Below are 22,315 nucleotides of genomic sequence, written 5' to 3'. Positions count from 1 at the left end.
CATAATTGTACAGAGTGGTAATCTGAGTTACTATAGACTTTGTCAGCTCAAACCAGTCTGGCCATTCTCCGTTGACCTCTCTCATCAACAAGGCATTTCCATTCGCAGAACTGCCGCACACTGGATGTTTTTTGTTTTTGGCACCATTCAGAGTAAATTCTAGAGAATGTTGTGTGTGAAAATCCCAGGAGATCAGCAGTTACAGAAATACTCAAACCAGCCCATCTGGCACCAACAATCATGCCACGGTCCAAATCACTGAGATCATATTTTTTCCCCATTCTGATGGTTGATGTGAACGTCAACTGAAGCTCCTGATCCATATCTGTATGATTTTATGCACTGCACTGCATTTATGCACTGCACTGCTGCCACAGGATTGGCTGATTAGATAATCGCATGGATGACTGTTGGTGACAGATGGGCTGATTTGAGTATTTCTGTAGCTGCTGATCTCCTGGAATTTTCACGCACAACAGTCTCTGGAATTTACTCAGAATGGTGCCAAAAACAAAAAAACACCCAGTGAGCGGCAGTTCTGTGGACGGAAATGCCTTGTTGATGAGAGAGGTCAACAGAGAATGTCCAGACTGGTTCGAACTGACAAAGTATAGGGTAACTCAGATAACCACCCTCTACAATTGTGGTGGGAAGAATAGCATCTCAGAATAATATTCTGAGATGCAGGTTGGCGCTGTTTTGGCGGCACGAGGGGGATCTACACAATATTAGGGTGGTGGTTTTAATGTTGTGGCTGATCATTTTATACTTAACTGTTACTCGTTATATTTTTGTCTGAGTAAAAGAAATAGGCTGCTTGTATTGTACTCTTTGAGAGCTTTCCAACAACATATGACACATGACTATTTGATGAGTTTGATGTTTTTACTGATTACAATAATATATACAGTGCAACCATTTTAATAAATTATCAAAACATAACACTTCTGATTTGTCTGCAAATTTCAAAGCACTTGTTTAGTTTTGGACATAATGCCTACATGCATTGTAAAGTAGAGCTTCTAAGCTTTAAATTTTGTGTTGGTCAATACTGTAGTTATAAATACTGTATTTTGATAATTTTTTTTTTCTCACACCGGCGAGCCCATCCAAGCTATATGGGTTAAGTTCATAAACACACAAACACATATATTTGCTTTTCTATCATGGTTGACTTCCGTTGTTTTTACACTTAATTTATTATATTTTTCCCCTAACCCCACCCCTAAATCCAACCCTCACAGAAACCTTTCTGCATGTTTAGATATTCACTATGAATAATAAATGTTTTTGGTTATTAAGCTGTTTTTCTAGTGGAGATCATTGCCTGGTCATTAAAGGATGGCTACATTCTCAGTCTTTCAGTGTACCTTTATAACAGAGGAAACTCTCCATAAAGGTTAATTGTATTTTTACACATGGGTTAAGGGTGTGAACAACATCATTCCCCTGTGGTATTAGATCAGTCTTTATCTTTTGCTTCTAATTGTTTTTCTACAGATAAAAATGTTCAACACTGTTTCTGGATCAGCTGTAAATGGGAGCTTGTACGCTAATTACAGTAATTTATGACTGAAAGAGTGCAGCAGTATGATTTATTCTTGCCTCATCTGAGAGTGCCAACAGCATCAGATGAGACCACATCAATCTCATTAGGAGAGCAGCGATGGATATCTCACCATGTGTCGTGGGGATTGGATTTGCATAATAACCACATTGATGAGTTGGACTGCCCTCTGAAAAGGATGTTCCCTGTCTGTCACTCACTCGACGTTGTGTCGATGTAGTGACACTAGGGGTTCGCTCTTGAGAGCCCCAATCACCTTTGCTTTATTCAGAAAAGGCCAATGAAAATTGGCGAGTGGAATTTGCATGCCACTCTCCGGCCCGGACATACGGGTATAAAAGGAGATGGCGTGCACCACTCATTCAGACTTGTTCTTTGGAGCTGAACGCATGTGTGTTCCTCCCTTCACCTTGCTATCACTGCTGGAATTACGGCGCATATCAGCAGTCACCCTCGCATGGTCAAGTATTGTGCTTCCCCTTGGCCTTTCGGCGGCTGAGTCCACAGGTGTTAAAAGAGTATATTTTCTCTAAAAGAGCTTGCACAAATGATAGGCGTCTTTTTAAAGATGTCCTTTCGCCTTTGTGCTACTGGGTGTGGCCGTTATCTCTCCCCACTGGATGGCCACAAAATCTGTATTTCTGAAATCTGTCCCTGCGGACCTCCCATCCCCCAGCACGCTCATTCTGCCCGGTAGAGTTCACGAGCGAGGCAGGCGATCCACCTCAGGGCGGGTTTAATATCTCGTTTGGGGCTCGGGACGAGGATGAGTTATCGGTCGCAGCATCGGAGGGTGGGCTTCTGCTTTCAGAAGTGGACGAATCTTCTGAGCTCCAGCTCTCAGGCGTTAGAGCTCAGGATGAGGCGGACGCTGAGTTGGCAGCCGTGCTTGCGGCTGGATGATTGGTTTCTGGGTTTGGAACGTGACTCACGGCCACACCCCACCCCGGTGCCCTTCTTCCCGGAAGTGCACGAGGAGCTTACGAAGTCATGGAAGGCACCTTTCTCTGCCCGTACATGCTTCGCCGGCTCATCTACCTTAACTACCCTCGAATCTCCATGTCTGGCTCCTGGACAGGACACGGAGGACCTAGCAGGCCTTCCGCCAGTGGTGGTACACATGATCACTCAGGCCACGAGGTGGCTGTATGCTCTGAAGTGGCGTCTCTTCGCAAATTGATGTTCTTCCCACGGGGAAGATCCAAAGAGATGTGCAGTCGGGTCTGTGTTGTCCTTCAGGAGGGGCTGGAGAGACGGCTGTCTCCCTCTACCCTGGAGGTGTTTGTGGCTGCTATAGCAGCATTATCATGATACACTGGATGGGAGACCCTCACGGCAGCACGACCTGAGCACCAGGTTTCTCAAAGGCGCGAGGAGATTGAATCCCCCTAGACCGTGCCTGGTTCCCTGTTGGGATCTCTCTGTGGTCCTACCTGCCTTACAGAGAGCCCCCTTTGAGCCCCAAGCTCAGCACTTTATCACTGAAGACAGCCCTCCTGGTGGCGCTCACTTCTATCAAGAGGGTTGGGGATCTACAGGCGCTCTCTGTCACCAGTGAATGCCTGGAGTCCATACCGGCACACTCTCACGTGATTCTGAGACCCCGGCCCGGTTACGTGCCCAAAGTTCCCATCACTCCCTTCCGGGATCAGGTGGTGAACATGCAAGCGCTCCCTTCAAAGGAGGAAGACCTGGCCTTGTCGTTGCTGTGTCCAGTTCATACCCTGCACATCTATCTGGACCACACGTACAGCTTTAGATGCTCGGAGCAGCTCTTTGTCTGCTTTGGATGGCAGCAGAAGGGGAAAGCTGTCTCCAAACAAAGGTTGTCCCATTGGATTGTGGATGCCATTTCTCTGACTTACCAATCACAAGACCTGCCGTGCCCTTTGGGAGTCCGGGCACACTCCACCAGAGGTGTTGCATCCTCCTGGGCACTGGCGTGGGGCGCCTCTCTAGCAGATATATGCAGAGCAGCGGGTTGGGCTACACCCAATAACTTTGCAAGGTCCTACAACCTATGCATAGAACCAGTTTTGACCCGAGTGTTACGGGGTGACAACAGGTAGGCCGGGCATCTGGATGGGTGTATCGCTTTCATTGTGCCTTTCCCCTTTTTTAAGGTGATAATGTGCACTATCTTGTCCACAACAGTTCCCCGTAACTGGTGAACACTGGACACCTCTTTAATTCTTTAAGCAATATTCGGTGGCGAACTCGGAGGAGTAACGCCACCAGGCCCAGTACTCGTGGTATGCCTCTTTTAAGGTGAGCCCATGTACTTGGACTCAGTGCTCCATACGTGGTGATTCCCCCCTCGGTAATTCCGTATGATGTGTTTCCACTGTTCGGTTTCCCCTCAGGTGAAACCTGTGTTTCCCCTCGTCAGAGCTCTGCTCTGCCTCGGCCACTGTTGCTGTGTACCCTCTCCGTAGGGTATTCTAGCAGGTGCTCGGTGCTTGGTGGCAAATTGCCAACACCTGTAGCCTCCTCAGGTAAGTGCCTCCTTACACCCTTATCGGGACCAGGGAGATGCCTTACCTAACTCACTGGAAGGTCATGACGTGGTTGAGCGCTCCCTGTGAGGCACACATCAGCCTGCCCGTGTCCACTCCTCCGTACCTCGTGACACAGCTCAGCGCCTACGGTGTTTCGTATAGGAACCCCTAGTGTCACTACATCGACTCAACGTCGAGTGAGTGACAGACAGTGAACGTCTTGGTTACTGATGTAACCTATGTTCCCTGATGGAGGGAACAAGATGTGTGTCCCTCCTGCCGCGGCGCTGAACCAAATGCTGACATGGCCGGGACTCTCTCTCGGCTCCTCAGCATCCTCATCTCCATTTACACCCGTACGTATGGGCCGGAGAGTTGCATGAATATTCCACTCGCCAATTTTCATTGGCCTTTTCTGAATAAAGCAAAGGTGATTGGGGCTCTCAAGAGCGAACCCTAGTGTCACTACATCAACACATCGTCTTGTTCCCTCCATCAGGGAACAGAGGTTACATCAGTAACCAAGACAGTTTTTATTGTAATAACCATGACAGCATTTGAACTGCACACCACCTGCACATGGGTACATGCGAGTTGGTTGTTTTACAAGTACAGTGTACTGTGATGGACACAGGTACATGCATACTTGATTTATTCCCATCTCTCGTTGCCTTTAGTGCTGCTTTCTCAGTTGGTCGCTGAGGAAATTCAGAAAAACGGGGGAGGGCTGATGTTTATGTCCACTTTGTTATGCTTGTCATGCATAAAGAACCACTGTCACTTTCAGGGTGAGCTAATTATTAAATGTCAGAGAGTAATTAAAGGTGTAATATGAGCTTTGCATACACTATGTGTATGGTCACTGCCGCCCCAATGGCTGGAGCTAAAATGGTTTTATCATTGCTTGAGTGTGTAAATAAAACAAATAAAATGCATTACAATGGTCAATATCATCATTGTTAGGGTAAAATGTTGTAGTTATGACTATAATTTCTGATTGCTCTCCTAAAAAAGTGGATGCTTGCATTATGTTGAAGCAATATCAATACCATTGATATTAATAATGCTTTTAAAGAATTCTATCTTGATCTCTATAGTTCCACGTCTTCATCCACTGATGAGGATATTAGAAACTTTGTGGAACCATTAGAACTTCCTAAACTGACAACTGAGCAAAGAAATTCTCTTGATTCTGAGATAACCTTGGAGGAGCTTGGCAAGGTAATTAAGGCCTTGCCTACAGGCAAGGCTCCGGGGCCAGATGGCTTTACCTCTAATTTTTTTTTAGATTTTATGCTACGGAACTGGCTCCACATTTGCTAGAAGTTTATACAGAATCATTAAAGAATAGAATGCTTCCTCCAACCATGACACAAGCCCGGATCAGTCTGATCCTTAAAAAAGACAAAGATCCAAGCGAGTGTAAAAGTTACCGTCCAATTTCCCTGATCCAGCTAGATGTTAAAATATTGTCAAAAATTCTGGCTAATCCATTAAGTTATGACATCTCTTATACATTTAGATCAGGTGGGGTTTATTTCGATGCCACAGCTCTTCTGATAACATTAGGCGTTTCATCAATATCATGTGGTCAGTGGCGAATGATCAGACTCCAGTCGCTGCCATCTCACTTGACGCCGAAAAGGCGTTTGATATGGTAGAATGGGATTATCTTTTTAGGATTTGTGGAGAGAGAGGTGGAGGTATAAATGTGTGTGACTATTATATATATATATATATATATATATATATATATATATATATATATATATATTTATATATATATTTGTTTGTGTGTTTGCTTTTTTTGTGTATATACTCATATGTGACCACAGGGATGTTTGTTGGGGATTGGGAGGGGTGGTTGTGGGGTTTAAATGTTGATTCCATGTATATATGTTTTGCTCTTCTTTATTTAATGTAGGAATCAATAAAAAAATGTTTTACAAAAAAAATTATGTCTGTAATGCATAGACTTGTGTCTTATAGTTTTTATCCAACAGCAGCAACAGCAATATGACAAAAGTTGTTTTTTTATTTTCAATTTTCAATAAATTATATAACTTTTTAATATTGATCGGAATAAAACAAATTTCAGTTAAGTAATACAGTTTGTTATCTCAACCGTAGGCTGCCAAGCAATGTAGTAACTTGGACCATTAATATCGAATGTCGGGTCACAAGAGTATGCTTCTAATAATTTTACAATGGCTTCGAACCAATCATCCAATCACAAAAGAAAGAAAGTTATTTGGGTTTGGCACAACATGAGTGTGAGTAAATGATAAGCTCCCCAGAACAAAAGTTAAACTTTTTGTATGCCTAAAGGAACCTGATTAGATCAGTAAAGTAAAACAGCGCACTCATCCATGTCCTATTCTCAGATGGCCAGTCACCATCCACTCATCAAACTTTCTTGGCCAGGGGGCATTATGTGCTTTCAATAATGAGACAGAACAGACATCCACTGCCAGCTTTCCAATGGGGACAAGAGGACAAAATCAGTGCTCAGTGGACACAGGAAGACATAAGAGACAGAGATGCTCCATGAGTCCACAGAACAAAGAGTCAGAGTCCTGCTTCTCATTGGTTTAACCTTCATCAACCTGAAACTGAGCTCAGTCATGTGTTCAGCACACCAAATATAACATCCAACAGAAGCCAATGCAAACATTCAGGTCACACTGGAAACAATCCCAGGACAGAAAGTTGGGTAGTGTTGACAGGAGGAGGGGATGACAAAGCAGAACCGTTCAGAGCAGCATCTCTCTCTAACGGCAAGTAATTGTAGTTCTAAAGGATGAGCATAAAATCAGTCTTTAACTCAGCTGATACCAGTGTCCCCTGCCAAATTTGAATGTGTATGGCTGCTTCCCAATTCTTACTACTTATACTATGCACAATAAGTATGTAACTCACTCAATGAGTCAGGGTTTAGCTGTTTATGTTTTGCAGTTAGCCTCTGCTTGTAGATCAAAAATAGCTGTGTATTCTGGGAAAATAACATGTTTTTCTGGGTAATGAGTCTGATGCAACTTCACCAAAAAACAAGGCGCATGGATAGAACAAAGTACAAATGAAGAGGATAAATCCAGCAACTCTTGTTGAAGGGAGAAAATGTATTTAAATAAAACAGACGGGCTTCGGCACACAGGCCTTCATCAGGGTTAACCTTGATGAAGCCGAATCGAAAATAACATGTTTTACAAGGAACTTACAGTATAAATAAAACACAATATTTCATTATATTATAGAGGCCAACTGTTTTATTTATTTAGTTAAAAGCATTAAATACACACAACATTTTTTTGGAGCAAGTTTGCTTTTCTTCAACTTAAAAAGTCAGTTGTAGGAAATATTAGCTGAAATAGAATGCATGAATGGGAATGCATACATAAATGTCTGTATCATCCAGGCACATTTTGCATATTATTTTCTATGTACAATTTGGGACACACTTTTTCTAATTTCTCACACTAGGATGGATAGTGTTTGAATTTGGATGCAGGGCATGTGTGTATATATCAGAGAAAAGTTTTACTTTTGGTAGCTTTAAGGGCAGATGTTTTAAATTGACACTTTGAAAACTGATACTTAAGCAAACACTTATTGAAAACAAGAAATAAGCACAGAGATAGAGAGAGAGAGAAAGGAACATTCTAGGTTCAATACAAGTTAAGCTTAATCAACAGCATTTGTGGCATATGTTGATTACCACTCAAATTAATTTCGACTTGTCCCTCTTTTTTTTTTTTAAACAAAGAAAAGTGCTCAGTCGTCATTCCACTTACAATGGAAGTGAATGGGGCAGAGTTTTGGAAGGTTTAAAAGCAGAAAAGTGCAGCTTATTTTTTATAAAAGCACTTAAATTAATTCTTCTGTTAAAACTTGAGTATTATTTGAGCTTTAAAGTTGTTTAAAATCACAATTTTTACAGTTGTTTTAGAATTTAGTGTTTACAGTATTACATCATCATGGAAAATAAGCTGTAAAATTGGCTATAACTTTACACAGAAAAGTTTTGTAAGCAATTTTTTTCACACTAAAATCATGTTAACTTGCATACTTTTCAAACAGTGAGTATTTTAACATTTACAGATTGGACCCATTCACTTCCCTTGTAAATTGTAAGATTTCTGTTAAATTTTGTTAATCAACATTATGACAAAAATGCTGTCGATTGAGCTGAATTTGTATTGAACCCAGAATATTCCTTTAATATCACATTAGAGGATGGAACATGGTTGTGATATATATAATAGTGAAACACTAGCAACAAAGTGGAACATGAGCATAAATATACAAAGCTGATGCAGGTGAGCATAACTGAACAAGTATACGGTCACAAATAAATACACACACAGATGGTAAAATATAAACACAACATGCTGTCTGACAGAATTGCTGGATACAAGGAAAGGAGCTCTGAGCTTCTGGGATTAGCTGAGATCACATCAAGCGCAGATGTTGCTTATGTTCTTCTGATGGAAGTGTTCTGCCTCAACATAAACAAGCACCTGACCACATCATGCATCTCTCACTTAATAAGTTCACTTCACACTTAAAGCACTAATTTACACTTTCTGGGTGAACAGGCTTCTTTTGGTTTGCATAGAAGTTGTGATGAAGTGGACTGATGCTTTTGTTCTGATAAGGTGTTCGCTTGGTGATATTTCTCCCATTCGTGTACATCCCAAAATTTCTTAAGTATAAGAGCGTCAATGATAGGTTAAAACTAGAGCTTTCAGAATTAACGCATTTACGCAAGCAATTAATTTAAAAAGCTTAATGTGTTAATTGCTCTTAATTGTGATTAACGCATTTACCGTTAATACACACTGGTTAGAAGGGCAGAACCTTTGTAATGTGTCTGCCCGGAGTCATTACACTGATGCACACTTCACAACACACACACACACACACACCAGCGCTTCCGTGTCAGTGCTCAAATGATAGGAAAGGAGCTCTTAACGCTATTTGATGTACAAAACAAGCCCAGATGGGACTTGTGATAGAAATCAAGTATTTTCAACCTATGTAAAGAGCATTTTAATTACCACAGAAGCACATCAAGTCTTAACTATCACCAAAACACAGAATGAGATGTTTTAGTCTGCAAGCACTTTTCATGTGGAGTTCAAAGCGCCGCTTGACCCTGGCATCGACGCTCTGACGTGAATCATGAATGCGGCTTCACAATAGCAAAAAGCAGATAGCAAAGCGGATAGTCACAGTCTACCAGCTGATTAATATTGTGGAGGCTGAGAGTTTAAGAGATTTAATGCCCATTGCAATGAATATGCAACCTATGTGGGGACTAGTTCAATTAGTCAACCTCCCACTTAACCTTTGGGAAACATTTAATGTTACTTGAATTGGTGCAATTTTAGTGCATTTCTATCTTTATACTGTGGATGGCTTTGTTTGGAAAATGTTAATAAAACATAATATTGTTACATTTTGTTTTGTTTTCTTTCCTAAGATGGAAATAAATGCATTTTGACAGGAAAATAAGTATATATAGTGTCAAATTTCAGCACTTTAAAAATCTGATTAATTGCGATTAACTACATAAAAATGATGGGATTAATTGCAATTCAATATTTTAATCGACTGACAGCATTAATTCAAACTAATTGTGGATGTGGTTTGGACATGAAATTCTTTGTTAATTTTTTTCAACAAACTAATTTAAAAAAGACACCAGGTGTAGTACAAACACAGGCTTTCTTCACCCAGGGTGCTTTAGTCCATTCAATAAATTTGCACTTTGGTTACTGTAGTAAAACCATGGTTAATTTTTGTAAGGTAAGGTTAGGGTTAGGGTGTAGGGTGTCTGTGGGACTCTAAATAAATACAATAAACACACTGCAGTAAAGCCCATATACTGTATGTTAGTATTTAATTAGGAGTGTAAATAGTATCACTATTTGCACTCAGTGCAAAGCAGATGCTTTCTGTTGCTATTTACACTTAGTGTAAATAGCATCTTAGCATCTATCAATTAGCCGCTGCCATAATAAAATAATAATAATATCTTTAAAGTATTAGAATTATACTTCATGACTTTTCCCAATCTTATGCAAATGATCTCTAAACAAAAACTTGCTTCAATCATCCTCTATGAAAAACACATTACTTCTGTTTGGGGTGTCAGAGACCCCAGATGTAAAACATAAATAATTTTTTTTTTTTAATGCCAAGATTCTCTGATTGGTGTACACTGCAGCACTACTCTTCTGCCTGTTTTGTATTTGTTTTATTCATTTTTTTTCTAAGTGTTTTAACTGAGGTCAAACTGACTCAAAACATTACATAACGTAAAAAAACATAATGAACATTTTTTCAACACTAGAGTGAGTAGTGCTCTCTCGAGTGTCTGAAGAGTAATTCAGAATGTTGAGATCAGGTGCTTCTAGTGAGAGCCATCCATTACTGTTTCAGCTACAGCTTGAGAATCACATTCACAAAAGGTTATGGACACTCTTGTCTGCTTCTAATCATGTTAACAACACTTATATTAGCTGTTCAAGTTGTCATTTTAGAGTACAACAATTTAGAGCCAGTATTTACTGCATCTTATTATCATTATTAATGTACAATTACTGCTCCTGACATTTAAAGGGGTCATATCATGATAATCCTAACAATTTGAGCACCACATGGATGAGCCAGTTTAAAACTACATTTGACCTGATAGCAAACCCGCAAGTCGATGTTAGCAAAGCACAGAACTCAGCGCTTTTGCTCATTTCATATGCAATGGGGATGCTTCTTAAAGACACAAACTGTTTAATTCTAAAGATCAAAGAATAGGTTGATAATGGTCATGGAAAACTAAAAATGACTTTACTAACATTATAAGTGGATCTCACCAGGGAAAAAAAAAGATTATGGGTTTGATTCCCAGGGAATGCATGTACTGATATTATGTACAGCTTAAATGCAGTGTTACTTGCTTTAAATAGAAGTGTCTGCTCAATTAAAAATGTTTATGTAATGAATTCAGCTTGTGTCATTTCCTTATGTCAATCCCCTTCTCTTCTCTTGTCACCGCTCCACAGTCCTCACAATTAAAGTGACAAAACCTTGATTGGAAAATAAATAAATAAATAAACATCTAAAACCAGTCTTAGCCTGGCCAGGCTGGTCAGTTAATTAGTTTTAGAACGGTTTGGGTGCACTTTTTTAGCTGGTCAGGCTGGGAGACCAGTTTAAACCAGGTAAGAGCAGCTTAAACCATCTTAATCTAGATTTAACTGTTTTCTTTTTTTAAACTGGTAATACAAAAGAAAACAGAGGTGGTAGAAAAAGAGGTATGGAGGAATAATGAAGAAGAAAGTTTTACTTTTGGGCGTCGGTGCGGCTCCTGCGGCTGCTGCTATTGGCTGGCTGACTGGAGACGTGTCTTGGCTGAGTTTCTTCTTGGCCTCCAGCACCGGATTCTCAAACTGAGTCTTCTGATTGATGTGACTAAAGGAAACAGTGAGACAGTGAGAGTGCAGGACTGGACTGAACTGATACAAAGACATGCACGCTTGCACAAACACTCTGAGTACAGAACATGAGCGATGCTTATCGATTTATGCAAACAGTCATTGTGAATAAGGGACAGAAACGTATCAGAGCCAAAAGGTGAGGCACTGTGTTCGTGCGTCTCTTTCTGTTTGTCGTCTGCACAGCATTCAGTAACCAGGCGGTCACTTTTTCCTTAACCACAGACATTTAGAAAATGAACAGAAAAAATAAACACCATACTGAGATGGGAACTGGTTTGAATCAATGAAGGTAGTGTAACCCTTTCCAGTACACATTTTTGTTTCTGAGGGTGAACAGACAGTAATCTGACATTATAGGTTAGTTTTAAAATTAATGTTAAGAGTTTAATACAAGTTAAGCTCAATTGACAGCATAATTATTTCAACTTGTCCCTCATTTATGTAAAAAATAAAAAAAAGAAGAAACTTGTGGTTACAGTAACGTACAGTACTTACAATGGAAGCGAACGGGGCCAGTCCATAAACATTAAAATACACACTGTTTCAAAAGTAAAGCCACAAGAAGTAAACATTATAAGTTCTAACATGATTTTAATGTGATACATTTGTTTACTATCCCTAAATATGTAAAGTTATGTCCAATATTTGAACTTTGTTGTCATGACGACTAATTCTAGTAAACGCCATAGCACTGGTAAATTGCTGATTTTTTCACACTAAAATCATGTCAACACATATAATGTGTCTATACTTTTAAAAGGTTTATGTACTGGCCCCATTCACTTCAGCTTTAAGCTAATTTTCCTACCCCACTGTCAAATTATAATAATATTTTTTTTTCTTGTTTAAGGTTAAACCTCACTAAATGTTGCTAGATGTATGCTTAAAACAAGACAAAATACAACTGGTAATACTTTACAGTAAGGTTCCATTCATTAACATTAGTTAATGCGTAAGGTATCATGAACTAACAATGAACAATATATTTTTTTGGCATTTATTAATCTTTGTTAATGTTAGTTAATAAAAATACAATTGTTCATTGTTAGTTCATAGTGCATTAACTAATGTTATATTTGATTTTAAAAATGTATTACCACAGTGCTGTGGAAAAGTATTTGCCCCATCCTGATTTCTTCTATTTTTGTGTATTTTTCATACTAAATTGTTTTAGATCTTCAAACGAGATATAACATAAAACAAATACAACCTGAATAAACAAAAAATACAGTTTTCAAATATATATATATATATATATATATATATATATATATATATATATATATATATATTTTTTTTTTTTTTTATTGAAGCAAAAAAGTTATCCAACACCTACATCACCCATGTGAAAAACTAACTGCCCCCTTAAACGTAATAGGTGGTTGTGCCACCTTTAGCAGCAACAACTGCAACCAAACACTTCCGATAACTGGAGATCAGTCTTTCACACTGTGGTGGAATTTTGGCCCATTCTTTTTTGCAGAACTGCTTTAGTTCAGCCACACTGGAAGGTTTTCAAGCATGGACTGCCCATTTAAGATCCTGGCCACAGCATCTCAATCGGGTTCAAGTCAGGACTTTGACTAGGCCACACTAAAACTTTAATTTAGCTTCTTTTCAGCCATTCAGAGGTGGATTTACTCCTATGCTTTGGATCATTGTCTTGCTGCATAATCCAGTTACGCTTGAGCTTCAACTCACGGACTGATCACCGGATGTTCTCCTTTAGTATTTTCTGGTATAGAGCAGAATTCATGTTTCCCTCAATTATTGCAATACCGTAGGTATGATGTTCTTTTAGTGGAACGCTATGTTTGATTTATGCCCGATGTAACGGGACCCGTCTTCCAAACAGTTCCACTTTCGACTCATCAGTCCACAGAACATTCTCCCAAAAGGTTTGAGGATCATCAAGGTGTGTTTTGGCAAAATTCAGACGAGCCTTAATGTTCTTCTGGGTTAGCAGTGGTTTTCGCCTCGCCACTCTTCCATGGATGCCATTTTTGGCCAGTGTCTGTCTGACAGTGTAGTCATGAACAGTGACCTTTACTGATGCGAGAGATGCCTGCATTTCCTTGGATGTTGTCCTTGGCTTTTTTGTGTGACTTCTTGGATGAGTCGTCGCTTTGCTCTTTGAGGAATTTTGGAAGGTCGGCCACTTCTGGGAAGGTTCACTACTGTGCCAATTGTTCTCCATTTGGAGATAATTGCTCTCACTTTGGTTCCTTGGAGTCCCAGAACCTATGAAATAGCTTTGTAACCCTTCCCAGACTGATGTATTTCAATAAACTTTTTCTTCATAATTTCTTGGCATAGTGTGCTTCTGGGTGAAACCTTTTAGCCAACTTCATGCTGCTGAAAAAGTTCTATTTAGGTGTTGATTTGATTGAACAGGGTGGCAGTAATAAGGCCTGGGTGTGTCTAGTCCAGCTGAAGCCCATTATGAATGCAGTTTCATAGATTTTGGGATTTAGGCAAATACTTTTTCACACAGGCCCAGTTGGAATTGGATAACTTTTTTGCTTCAATAAATAACATTATCATTTAAAAACTGTATTTAGTGTTTACTCAGATTGCCTTTGTTTTATGTTCGATTTTCTTTGAATTTTTGAAACAATTTAGTATGAGCTATACACAAAACAGAAGAAATCAGGATGGGGGCAAATACTTTTCCACAGCACTGTATATGTTTAAATTAACATTAACAAAGATGAATAAATTCAGTAAAAGCATTGTTCATTGTTAGTTCATGTTAACTGCTGTTGTTAACCCTTTAAGCTCGGATAGCTCGCGAGAAAAAAAATCATCAAAATATTGATAACTACAGTCTTGACCAACAAAAAATGTGTATCGTTTGAAAGCTTAGAAGCTCTACTTTCCAATGCATGTAGGAATTATGACCAAACCTGAACAAGTGCTTTGAAATTTGCAGACAAATCAGAAGTGTTCCGTTTTTTTAATTTATAAAAATAAAATAAAAAATTGCACAGTACATACTGTATTATTGCAATTAGTAAAAACATCAGCACTCATAGAAATCTTTAAAAACACCTTCAGAACTTAAAGGGTTAACTAATGTTAGCAAATGGAACCTTACTGTAAAGTGCTAAACAACTTGCCAGTGGGGTAAGAAAAATAAACTTAATTAAAAAAATATTCTCTGAAAACAAGTGTTTTTATGCAGTTTTGCTAATCAAGTAAATTCATCTTGTTTTAAGGATGTTTATATAGCATTTTGCTGGAAAATTAGAAAAAATAATTGTCTCGTTTTCATATTTTCTGATTAAGAAAATTATTTTTGCAGTAATCCTCTTCATGACCTTTTGAAAAATCACAAACAGCACATCTTTGGTGACAGGTATCATAGCCATATTTAAAAATGTACTCTGTAATTGATGTGCACATAACCTGTAGTCTATAAATGCCACATTTGTTTTCTTGTTTGTTAGCTGCTGAAAAGCAACAATATTACTTTGGCAAGAATTTCCAGAGACACAAGCTTAACAGCACACGCATTTTTTCTGCAGAGGTTTGCACTAAGTGCTGGATGTGTTGTTCTATCATTAGAGGCACTGCCCACCTCATAGGTTGCACATAAAGAGTAGAAAACAGTTTGCATAATTTAGCTTTGCTTTAAATGTTGTACCTGCTGGTCGTGACTGCACCTCGGGAGAGCTTTTAATAGCCACGTACACCTTGCAAAATCAGCTGGTGTACTGCGAGTTTGCAGAAGAAAATTACTGTTTGTGCTTTTGCCATGTATGAGTCATGCTGAGCCTTACCCACCTAATCCACAGAGATAGCGAGAGAGAGTTACAGCTCTCATCTGATTGCTGAAGTTCCAGCTTTTGGTAATTCAGGGAGAGTATAATGAGGTATTGTGCCATGCTGTACTCATTCAAAAACTAAACAATGTTTTGTTGGCCTTCTTGCATAAACATCCTCGCACAGCAGGGTTGACCTTACACATAATATTTGGCACTGAAATCAAATCCTGCACTGGATTCCTTTGCTCCAGGGTCTCTCTACTGTCTTGCCAGCAACTCCATAATATTTAATATTTTACAATGCCTTGAGAGTAGTAAATAAGAAAATCCTGACAATATGGTGATCGATAGGTGTGCCCGCTGTTTCAGAAACCCATTTTAAACCTAAATGAGTGTTAAAAAATACTTTCTACACAATACTTGATTCTGATTGGTCAATCGAGGCATTATGTGGTCAAACATTGTAAATTGTTTGACCGTTGTCTCTGGCAACCAATTTCCTAAACTGCCAGTTTTATGTCTCTCATATCACTATGTGGTCACTTTCTTCTCACAATAAAATTATATAAACTCAAATGAATCAATTATGCCAATTTATTTACTTATTTGGTAAGTAGCCATGCAATAAGCAGAATAATGTATAGTCAGTTGTCAATATCACACACACACATACACAAATTTAAAAAATAAAAATACCTTTAGGATGATACATGACCTGTCATGATTACCCTGATCACAGATCTTGATTAGGTATGTCCCGATACCGATACTGGTATCGGAATCGGGTCCGATACTGTGCTCATGTACTTCTACTAGTGCTCGTAAAAATGCTCAGATACCAAAAACCAATACCATCTGACGTACGAAGTCATTACGTAAACATTCAGCGCACTAATTAAAATCACATTATGTTTAACCGCAAAAGCTGCAATTTAATGAGATGATGGCAGTATTTCAGATACATGTATTGAAATACAAATTTTAAATACAAAATATTTTGTACTTTGTATTTTAAAGTCTTTGAAAAAATCTAATGTAATTTGTATTTAAATACAAGTTTGGTATTTGTGTATTTTCAAAATACATAAAATACTTTGTGCCAGTCAACCTCTTTATTAGACTGCTGATTTCCTATATCAACTAGTTCAGGCATGCCCCCCAACGCCAAATTTCATGCGCATGAGCTGCAGATGTCAGAGAGAACGGCTCCATCTAGCATTTCTGCAAGGAAATATGGAGTCATGCTGCGTTCCATTCAACTTGGATGTAGGATATTCCTACTTGATATCTCCGATCTCTGACCATAAAGGCATTCCATTGCCAGATGCTCGGACGATGGCGTGTAAGGAAACAAACTGCAATGCTCCCGTTAGTTTAGCAGCTATTAGAGATGTTTCCTAAAAAACCAACTGATAAACAATGCTGCAACACTAGCAATTGTATTATATTTAAAGGTGCACTCAGTAGTTTTTTTCTTCATTAAAAAATTTTAACTCCTAAAGACATGAATTGTAACAATAACCGTCCAGTTATTTGACACTTCCACTCACTGATTAAAGTAATCATGGCTGACTGTGAATACTAAATGTCTACAATGGCATCTGAAACTGAAAACTTTTGATTTTAAATTATGCTGCATCCAAGCCACTAGGTGTCAGTGTAAGTCCAAGATGACACAAAGACAAAAGTTACTGAGTGCACCTGTAAGCAATATCTCACATCTATGATGCTCTGTTATGCAGCATTTTATTTGACAAAATATAACTCCAATGTTGTATTTTGGATTGTTCTGTGATGTTTTTAATGAATTCATTTATATAAGCACCATTTTGATGATAAAGTTAACATGGAATTTCAGAAAAAATAAAACAAAAAACAGGTATCGGACTCTATGTCGGCGAGTACAGTACCAAAAAGTAAGTAATGGTACTCATACTCATTCTCAAAAAAATATTATTGGGAAACCCCTAGTCTTGATCATCCTGTTGGGGACTTTATTTTGTGATAATGACTGTCTGACTAGGTATTAGCCCTTACATACACTGAGAAAAAAAAAAAAAAAGAAATTTGCTTCATGTGGTAAAATCTGAATCTGGTTTGATTCAAGTCAAAAATATTTTTTAGCATGTCTGAATCAACCTGAATACATTAGGATACACCAACAAAGATCAAGTAGAAATAGTTCCTTAAGGTAAAAATTTCAGGTTAACACCTTTTACAGTAAATTTGTCATTTTTGTCAGTAGTCACTTAATGACAATGCATATGTCATGACCTAAAGTACGTGCAACAGCCTCAAGTATTACAGTCCTGCTTTATACAGATCATGATAGCTTAATACAGTGACTTGGCATTCTAAAGTTATTTATATAACACTACTGACAAATCAAACAACTCCTATAATTTGCATTTCTTTCTTCTGTAATGACTTTGTGGTCCTTTGGCTTGGGGATAAGGGTTAGAATGTTTCTAATATGCTTTATTTTCTGTGCAACTGTTATTATACACACGAAAAAGGATTTTGAAAAATGAGATAGAAAACGAGAAAAGATAAAGCCAGATTAGCGAATGAAGAGTTCAGTGTAAAGTAAACCAAGATGTTGTGGGCAATAAATGTGCCATCCATCATTCCTACGAGACAATAACTGATAAAGCATACTCACTCCACGTAATACGTCCCGTACTGCGGGTCTTCAATCTTCTCCCAGCCATATGGAAGCTCTGCAGAGAATCAGACAGGCATATCAGAGACAGCTTTAACAGATGCAAATCACCAAAGTGCTTAACACCAGGGGGTCTGATTTTCTGACAGTAAAAATTATGAGATGCCAAACACCAGGTGTATCAAGAAGTCTGCCTGGATTTACACATCTATTTGGGCAGAGAAGAGATCAGAGGGTGGAGGTATTACTAAGCTGTACGGAGAATCATGTGTTAGCTTTCCCCTGCAGTGCTGGGGAGTACTTTAACTAACTAGAATTGGTGAAGTTACTAACGTAATTGCATTTTGCAGTCGCATAACAATAGCTCACTGGTTTTCAAAATAGTGTATAGCCTTTCCAGTAACAAGTTAGTTCTTTCAACAAGTAGTGGTATAATGTCAAAAAATGCTATATTGCTATTTCAAGCTGTCAGGCTCCTCAATGCCTTGACACCTACTTCCACCACAAGAGGAATGACTAGACTGTTGCACTGAGATAACTGATAGCATCAAGTTGTCACCAACACACCATTACTGTATCAGTAAAGTATAAAAATAATTATTACCAGCAATTTAATACCTAATTTATTTCCTATTGCACTGCTGCTTCCATCACAATGATCACCTGTCACTTTTGATCTGTCACTTTGTATTATTATTATTGTATTGTACATCATGTGTACACCATATGTTCCCCTGTCCCCCAACCCCAACTGTTTGGTACTATTATTATGTTATTGTTTAAGTGTATTGTTCACAGTGTATTGTTTACAGTGAAGTAATTGTATTATAGTGTTTTGTAAATTGTTTTATTTATTGACACTTTGTAAACTGCACTACAGACGTGGTGAAACAACATTTTGTTTCACCGTATACTTATATACAACATTTAGTTCCAGTCCTCGAATCTGACTGAACAAGAGACGTTCCATGAGTACTGATGGTCTCGCACCATCAGCGTTCCAACGCTTCACTGTTTGTATCACTCCGCTTGTGTTCGTGCCATTCTAAACTGAAGTGTAAAAGCAGTGCAAATGTGTTAAGAGCTATCTGTCTCTTTACATTTAATATTGTGACATTACATACTTTAGCCAGCAGGTGGGGGCAAAAGACCATTTTTGTGTGTAATATGAGCCAGTTGGTGACGTGAGTCAGAGTCTCTCAGTGTTTACATTCAACAGCACTCTGTGATCGCTCGTATTACTACAACACTTCTAAAGCTAGGAAATAGCTTTAAATGGCTTTAAACTAATTAATCACTCCGTTGTTAGTTTAAAGCAACAACTTCAGCATTAAGGCTCATAACAGCTGAGAGACACAACAGACTGATTAATTAAACAAACACAAGGTGCTTACCTCTTACCGGAATTTCCACATTGGAGAGGAAATACTGTTCAAAATGGCGGAGGACATTGCAGTTTCTATAGTGAATGACTCTTGCGCACCAGCTACCGCGAAATAGAATGCTGACTAGCAGAATAGAGCATCATCAACAGGTGATCGCACATGCTCTCTCTCTCTCTCTCTCTCTCTCTCTCTCACACACACACACACACACACACACACACACACACACACACACACACACACGTCCTTGTTTCTTCAATAACATGTTAGAAACAGCCCAAGCCATGATACTAGTAGTTCTAATGTGATGTTTTTAAGAGGCTTGGACATTTGTTTTGAACCAGCAATGGCAGATTCTGATCCGTGGTGTAAGAAAGTAGTTCCATGCACAAACGCGTTTTAAATGACCGTTCTCAGTTTTTACAATTTTTTTTTTTTAATTTACTTGTTCATTGAACTGTTGTTTACAAGCAATATCTCACTCGTAATAGTGCTATATGGCCCTATATCAGTACTGCTGTGATTGCCTGTGGCCGAATCACAGCAGTGCTGATGTAGGGTCATATTGCACTCCTGTTCGTGTGATACTGCTTAAGTATAAAGCTGGAATGACAATAAATTTGAACTTGACTTGACTTGAATATTGTATTGCAAGCGCAGCTTTACAGCTGAGCGATGTCGAATCACTCTCTCAAATAAAGCACTGGGATGTCAGATTCATTTTAGTGAATTGGTTCGTTCAGATGGCTCATTTAAATAAACAAGTTCATCATGAAAGCAATTCACCAATTCAAGTTCCTGCGTAGACGTCTATGCAACATTTCATGTCTTTTTTGCAGCTATATACAAAATAATATTACATTTATTAGAACAATTTAACAAAATAATAACTTTTTTGAACTTGAATACTGCTGTTCATCACTATGTTTTCTTATTTTTTAGTGGTATTTAGTGTAAATTGATCTGTTAAAATGCTGTTTAATGCTGTCACACTTAGAATCTCATTGTTTTTGTAACAATGATAGACAGACAGACAGACAGACAGATAGATAGATTATCTGTTATTTATAAAAAATACTGTCCACTGTAGCTTCCCCAACACTGTTCCCTGTAATGTGAAACATACAGGGAGCCACCATCCTGACATGAGCGCATGTGCCATTGCAAAAATTGTGCTTTGATTGCTTGTGTGAAATGACACACTGATGGGCTCTCAGCACATCTTCAGAGAGCCAGTAGTGAGGCAGGGTTGAGAGAGGCAAATATCTCACAGCTCAGCTAGGGTCTGTTCACTCTTGCTGTGTGTGTGATGCATAAACGGACACGGTCTTACCTCCATCATCACATTTTTCAGGGGGTTTAGCTCTCTTTGCCAGCCGCGGGTCAAGCCAGGTCGTAGTCTTGGTATTGTGACTATACAGAGGGATAAAAAGCATACAAACAAACACTTAGTAAACAAACCTTACTTTGCATGCTCTTTAATTACACTGGAGTTCACAAATCTACTATTAAAAGAATAGTTCACACAAAAATAAATCAATTTGCATTAAGATATGAATAAGTAATTGATTAATCGAGTACTCATTCTGCACCAGCTAGCTGACTATTACAAACACTACTCAAATATTGCAAATCATTTTTCTTTGCGCAATTGCCAGCAGAGAACAGAGCTGAATACTGTGCTTCCCCTCTGAATCTCTCACCAAATCTCGCAGTTACAATTGAGTCCAATGGGGGGTGGGGGGAGGGGGGTGGCACTGTGAATGTGTGACGTCGAGGTGTTAGATGATAGAATAAGATATGATGGCATCCATGCCTTTGAAAGCAAAGCCTACCCTGTGTCCGAAATTGCATACTGTCACAGTATATACTGTGTTTGATGAAGGATACACTTCTCGGCTGGAAAAAAAGGATGTTCTTCAAGTATGTATGCGAGTAGTTTTATAAATAGATTCCGGACATACTTCATCTGGGGACATGGGTATTGACCCATGACCGGAATATATGACGTATTAACAACAACCTATAATCTATTCTGTTTTTGTCAAATTTAAGTACCAATTAAGCACAAGGAACAACTTTCTTGGTACATATTACACTTACAGTTGAAAAGAGCCATCCAACATTCTTTTAAATCCAATGTTTTGAACGTGACGTCTCCTCAGCTCCCGAGGGATTATGGTATTGTAAAGTGTCCAGTCGATGCACACTTCAGAATTTTAGGTTTGTTATTTCTTGCTTACTGTTTTATGAATACTGAGGATTTGGACACTACCCCATTTGCATATTGTTTTTGGCAAACTATTTAGTAGGGAAGTATGGATATTCAGAAGCAGCAGTGTAGCACTAGCAATACTTATAATATTTTGATTCTTTTTTTAATTCTACTCTATTGATATTCAGTTCTTGTTGAAGTCATGCAAACCAAAGGATGAAGATCTGCTTTTATGAGTGGAAAGAAACTGTGAAGCATTACGAGAAATTCTGAAGCTCAGACCAGTATATGTGTATGTCTGTGAAATCTCTTAACATGGGCAGAGCACATTTGATAAAAAGCCAACTTTAACAACTTTTTATGATTTATAAAATGTGAAATTATAAAAATGTGATAGCCTTTATGTAGACACAAAATGTATATATGTGCATTACCTGAATGCCATCAGTATTGGTTTCTATATTATTAAGCTCCATGTTAGTGCAAATGTTTTTAATTTTAAATATTTTTTATTATTATTTTTATAATTGCATATTGTTCTTTTAATTTAAAAAAAAAAAAAACAATTCAAAAGAAAAACATAGTTTTTTTAATTACCTTATTTTGAAACGGTTCTTGGTAACATTTGTGAATAAAACAAAATATAAATTTCACGTATATTTCGTATATTTTCAACTTGTTATTTTTAATTTACGAGTAATCGATAACTCGTTTTTTGTAGG

At 38.3% G+C, this 22,315-nt stretch overlaps 1 protein-coding gene across 4 annotated transcripts in view; it reads right to left on the bottom strand.

Moving 5' to 3' along the window:
- The window catches only part of LOC127419593 (membrane-associated guanylate kinase, WW and PDZ domain-containing protein 3-like), a 267,603-nt gene that overhangs the window by 45,813 nt on the left and 199,475 nt on the right, over positions 1-22,315 (bottom strand). For all 4 annotated transcript variants that reach the window (XM_051661105.1, XM_051661106.1, XM_051661107.1 and 1 more), the window contains 3 exons: positions 20,712-20,791; positions 17,994-18,051; positions 11,414-11,538 (listed from right to left, as the gene is read on the bottom strand). In XM_051661105.1, coding sequence (XP_051517065.1) covers positions 11,414-11,538; positions 17,994-18,051; positions 20,712-20,791 — 263 coding nt within the window. The remainder of the gene's footprint in view (positions 1-11,413; positions 11,539-17,993; positions 18,052-20,711; positions 20,792-22,315) is intronic.

This window comes from Myxocyprinus asiaticus, chromosome 29 (assembly GCF_019703515.2).
Source record: "Myxocyprinus asiaticus isolate MX2 ecotype Aquarium Trade chromosome 29, UBuf_Myxa_2, whole genome shotgun sequence".
NCBI lineage: Eukaryota > Metazoa > Chordata > Actinopteri > Cypriniformes > Catostomidae > Myxocyprinus > Myxocyprinus asiaticus.
This window is presented reverse-complemented; position numbering and strand designations above follow the sequence as displayed.